Source organism: Galendromus occidentalis, unplaced genomic scaffold (genome assembly GCF_000255335.2).
Source record: "Galendromus occidentalis unplaced genomic scaffold, Mocc_1.1 scf7180000076730, whole genome shotgun sequence".
NCBI lineage: Eukaryota > Metazoa > Arthropoda > Arachnida > Mesostigmata > Phytoseiidae > Galendromus > Galendromus occidentalis.
Window position 1 is genome coordinate 1 of NW_003804719.1, and position 5,520 is coordinate 5,520.

General features: G+C 52.9%; 1 protein-coding gene across 1 annotated transcript; it reads right to left on the reverse strand.

Moving 5' to 3' along the window:
- Nucleotides 1-8: 8 nt before the first annotated feature.
- LOC100897874 (serine proteinase stubble-like) lies at nucleotides 9-1,657 on the reverse strand (the record flags this gene model as incomplete). Its single annotated transcript, XM_003740106.2, has 1 exon — nucleotides 9-1,657. A coding segment is annotated over exon 1 (1,536 nt), but the record flags the coding sequence as incomplete, so codon positions are not given.
- Between the last annotated feature and the right edge of the window lie 3,863 nt (nucleotides 1,658-5,520).

Sequence of the window (5,520 nt, forward strand, 5' to 3'; positions counted from 1 at the left end):
ATCGGAATTATATTATCCGCGAACGTTACCGGCTCGTAGAATCTCATCAGAGCCAAATCGTATTCAAATGTGTGCGCATCGAATCTTGGATGAGTGGCCACTATTTGGACTCGTCGCTCAATGTGTCCCAGAGGTTCCTTATCGTGTCCACTGAGATCGTATTCACCCAGTCTGAGCAGAATATCGTTGGGGGAAACGTTGTGAACGCAATGAGCTGCCGACACGGCCCAGTACTCGTTCAAGAGGGCGGCCCCACACTTGTGCACGAAAGAGTTCTTCTTGCGTTGACGGAGAGATATCATCCACGGCCATTTTCCGAAACGAGTGAGCTCGCCACCAACAATGCGCGCCGAGGCGAAACTCTTGGGCATCCCACAAATCGCTTCGATTGGATCGTATTCGGTCGTAGTCTCTACCGCTTGAGTAGTGGTGGTGGTCGACGTTGTCGTCGTCGATTCCGTAACCGGGTCGCTCACTGCGGTGGCCGGTACTGACGGAACTGCTTTCGTGGGGGTCACGGTTTCTTCCGTCGGATCACTCGACGCGGACGATGGACTCTCAGAGCTCATATGAGGAATTTCGCTACTCGCGGGCTGCGGCGTTGACGTACTTTCAACGATCGGTCCCGCTTCCGTGGAAACGGGAGCATTGTCAGCACTCCCCGATACGCTCTCCGATGGAGCTTGAGGTTCTGCTGTCGTCGTTGCTGTTGGCGTGGTTGTTGTCGTGGAGGAAGGCGTCGTCGGAAGGTCAGCTTCTGGGCTTGCTGTCTCTGGCTCTTTGACAGCGGGGGTTGCCTCGATATCAGCCGCGGCAGCGGCCGTCGTTGTGGTCACATCGGCTGAGGAAAAAGTCGTCGATGTCTCGGCAGCCGCTGTTGTAGTCAATGGGGGCGCGGTGGTTGTTTCTTCCGAGGTCCGGATCGTCGTTTCTGCGATCGCTTGTCGTTGAGTCGTCTCGACAGAATCTGGCTTGGTTGCCACCGGACTCGAATCCTCCAGAGCTTCAGGAGTTGTGGTGGGACGACCGTTTTTGTCCGCCTCGTCGGCGACTATCCACGTCGGGTTGCCTGTCGGCACCTCGGTGATGGCCATCGTGGTCACCTCTTCAGTGGGTCGAGGACGCGGGGTGGGGGGAACAGTGGTGCCCTTCAGCGGGAACTGGCCGGGCTTCTTGTGGTGGTTGTGCACAACTATCGGTCTCCGTTGCGTTGTGGGGGGAACTATAGGATAGAGCGTCGGAATGGCCGGTGGTATCGTGGGTTTCGGCGTTGGATCCCTTGGAAACTGCACCTCTACGACGGGCGGTCTGGAGGTGGCCACGTCTTCTCCGAATTGAACTTCGATCGCGTCCGGTGTCGTCGTTCTGACAGGTCGGCGAGTCGATGCATCGAGATGATTGGACGGCGGATTACGGTAGCCGGGTGGACTCCGGTTCGGAGCTCGAACGCCCTCGGGAAGCTTGCAGCAGCTCCCGTAGTAGAATCGATCGTGACAGAAGGTAATGTGAGTTCCACTCAAATTGAGGCAGTCCCAAGCAAACATGCAGACACCCTCTTCGCCGTACGCTCGTGCGCACAAGGATTCGGTTGGATGACGCGGCTGGCTCCGAATTTCACGTGATCCAGAGCTTGTGAAAAACTCACGAGGCCGAGAGCCACGACGAATGATACACGCATTGTTGCCGGTGGTGTAAGAGCGGTTTCGACGCTTTCTCGCCTCACGAATAGTTTACGGATTTGTGACTAGCAACTCCAAAGCATTTTCCTGGAACGAAAAAGAACGAATCGATAAGCCTTCTGCTGGAGTCGCGCAGCCCGAAAGTCGCCGGAGGGCGAGAACCGGGCTCACGTAATTCACGCGGTTCTAAGAATCGATAGTGTTTTGTCCGCGACTTTGTCCAGCAGCGTCTTCTGTCTCGTAACCGAGGGTGTGAATCAAGTGGGTCATCATATATATGGACTAGTTTGCTCTTGTGACGCATTTGAAATCGACCGTCTTTGGATGTATTTTCGGAAACATCCAAGCGCGAAGTGCGCCGTTAATTCTGAAGTCACCGACTCCGAGGCGAATTCACGCTTTACGGCCGCGACGAATTCGGGGAAAATGACCCCGCATCCTCGCGAAGCTGCTCCTGACTTCATGACGCTCGAAGAAGTATTGGTTTCGGCAGCTGCCGCAACGAAACTGCAAGTCGGGCTCCGCGTGCCGAGTTGGAATGAGTTTAAGTGTCGAAGTGACCCATTTCGGACGAGCGGCGAAATGATTCTGTAGAGCAAGAAAGCTGTAACCTGACAGAATGAGTCATTGCTAACGGTGAAAGTAACGGTGTTCACCAAGCGCTCAGCTGATGGACCACATAAAACGAGGGAAAACTCAATGGACCACCGCGCGGGTCGCCTCACGCCGCGCTCCTGTTGAACCCTACCTCTACGTGATGAGATTTCGATGATGCGCTGCTGTCAATTGTAGCTTCACGTATCCTCCGAGCAGCACAAATTTCGCAGAAAGTCGAGGGGATCCAGAGAGGAGCGAGGAACTTTTTGGAGATCGTCGGCGGTGCCGTGAGCGAAGCTCCCTCGTGTTTTTCGCGGTACGTTGCTGAAGACCGACTTCACACACTAGAGCCGTGACGTTCGCGATGAGGAGTTGGAAAAATTTTCCGAGGAGACAACCGAAGCAGTCGGACGTCGCCGCTCTAATAGCGAAGTCCACGCCGGGCGCTGCGAAGAGATACCAAGACTCCCCTCTTCCCGGAAGGGGGTCACTGTGCCAGCAGCGGCAGCAGCAGAAGCTACTACTACTACAACAACTACAGATTCTCTTTCCCAATTCGCAGTTGAAGGGGAGAACAGCAGAGTGGAAGTCACGCGGGGAACACAGGATTCCAAAAGCCACCACCGACGCTTACCGAATGCACTGACGAATGCCGGCCGAAGAAAGTGAAACGATTTCTGCTTCGCTTCTCATTCGCTGACACACTGAGGACAGACAAGAGGACAGACAAACCGACGGCAGTATCAGCAGGGAATGCTGGAACTACGCATCCTAATTACGGCACGACGATCAGAAGAACTCGAAAATTACGTTTTCCGTGAAAAAAGCTCAGAAGCTCATCTGAGAGAGCCTCGCGAGAGCTGCGGGGAACGCTCTTCGGGAGAGGGACAGCTCTTCGTAGTGAGGAAGCTTGACGCTTGTGCCCCCATCAACCCCATGCAGAGGGATTACGAAGAGCTTCGAGCGGGTGAACTTAACGAAATAAATCGACCTATCGAGCAGCAGAAGATCGGCTTTGTCGCTCAAAACTTTCTCCTCGATATCTTACAGTGTAGCGCAAGCCTCATTCCGCTTCATGCGACTGATGGAGGCTCGCCCTGGAAACTCCCGTCAGATTCTCATCGATCCTGAATGCGATCTTCGCGCTTGACATTGGTCGAATTGTTCCACCAGGGGTCGAATATTTGATCTTCGCAGACGACATCAAGTTTTATTGTCTTGATCCGAATCCAAACGCCTGTCGATTACTGCAAGCTGCAATAGATAACTCCTCGTTGCGGTGCCGGGTCGATTCTTTGCAGCTTTCGCCCGAGGAAACTGTCGTCTCGACGCACGGCCAAAGCCATTACGAACATCATCCGGACAGACTAAAGCTCCCAACGGTCGAAGTCACTCGAAATCCAGAAGTACTCATGACACCGAATTCGGGTTTCGGCTCTAAACTTCCCAGAAAAGTTATTGAGAGACCGCGCTTCGTAGCGCTTCTCGAGTTCTAATGCCCCAAACAGGGGGATCGTAAGACCTTCGAGACTAAGTCGCTCTTTTCAGGAATCGAGATTTCTGTGCCGCGGGTTCAATTTTTCGATATTTGGCGTCAGTATCCGGATGACAACGGTCCATATTCACTTATACGATGGATTTTTTCGCAATGCGTGGACAGCGTGGAAGAGTGCCATTTGATCGACCGACGAGATTTGAGGCATGAAGTCAGTCGTATTATTTCGAAGCTTCGCAAGAAGCACAAGAAATGCCGTCGAGGCCGCGATGAACTCGTTTGTTTGTTTCGTTGATACTTAAGCATCAATGAATCCGGGCAAGCATCTCATCGTTGTGATAGAAAAAGAGACAGACAGTAGTGTCTTGTTGTCTCCTTCTCGAAAAGGCGCCAGACCAGCTCCTGGCTTCCCTTTTGAGAAATTCCGAGCTCCGACCCAAGGCATAGAACACGAGAGCTAGATCATATGAGAAGTTTGTCAAGGGGGGAGAGGGAGTTTTCCATCCGCATGATTTCGTCTCACGAGCTCCGGTTCCGTGATACGCGGGGTTTGTACTGAGCGGAGCTCCGAATTCGTGTATCTCGAGCTTCGGAACATCGAATTAGACAAGCAGCGTCGGATTCGAAGTGTAAAATAATTGTTTCCACCTAATTTGGCCATTTGGCCCACTGTGCGGCGTCGCCCAGGTTTTGGAAGTTCCCGAGTTGCCCGTATCGACGATGACGGCGAGGACACCGAAATGAATCCGGAGCGACCGGTTCTCGAGGTTCAAGAACCGAATCAACGCGATATCGAGCGTCGCGAGCGCATCGAAAACGAGCATCAAGAAGCAGGGGATGAACGTACACGAGTCGAACAACAACGGTGTGTCGACTGCTGGGGGTTCACCCACCGCCGAGGTGACCCGGCTTGTCCAGCCCGAACAAATGAATGCTACTATTGTCACGAGTTCGGAAACTTTGCTCGCTGCTGTGCAGCGAAGATCGACACTATCAAGTGTTATCGTTGTTGGAAGCGGGGATTTTTCCAGAGAGATTGCGTGCAGCATCATGTGATGTTGCGAAGTTTAAAGTGATCGAGTCCGGAATCATACTTTATATGATAAAAATAAATAATAACGTAAGGAGGTAACGAGAATAGCGTGTACTCAATAGATGAGTGAGCGAGGTAGTAAATGAGGGCATTTAGTATGGTAGCAGTGGACGAACTGTAGGGGAAGTAGAACCATGCCGTGAACGTAGCGAAGCGAGTCGACGTGCATGTGTTGGGAGAAGACAGTACTTGAACGGCCAGCGTCCGAGCAGGACGCGTGTGCCCGAGAATAAACCAGTACCCGAGAATTGAGAACGTATTCGAGTAGTAATCCACAGGGAGAACCCCTACACATACCTCGGTCTCGATCGGGGCGATCCAGTTATGAAGAGGAGGAGCAGCAGGAATCGAGAGAACTCAATTAGCGTCTTGAGCGGCGATAACTGGCGAGCACTCGGGCTATGGATGGGGCTCTGGAATTTCGATATCCTCGCAGAGCCTGAGTCGAATGAGTTTCTCGCTGGCAGAAATATAACACTTGTTCAAGGAGCAAATGGAGTGGCCGTTTTGCTCCTCGGTACTGCGGAAGGAGTGGATGGAGTCTCCGAAGGGAAAGGAGAACGCGGCTCATCTCTGCATTGATAACTCAGGTAAGTCACGGATTGAGTATGACAACATTGCTCCCGGAGACCGAATCACGCGAAACGTCATGTGAG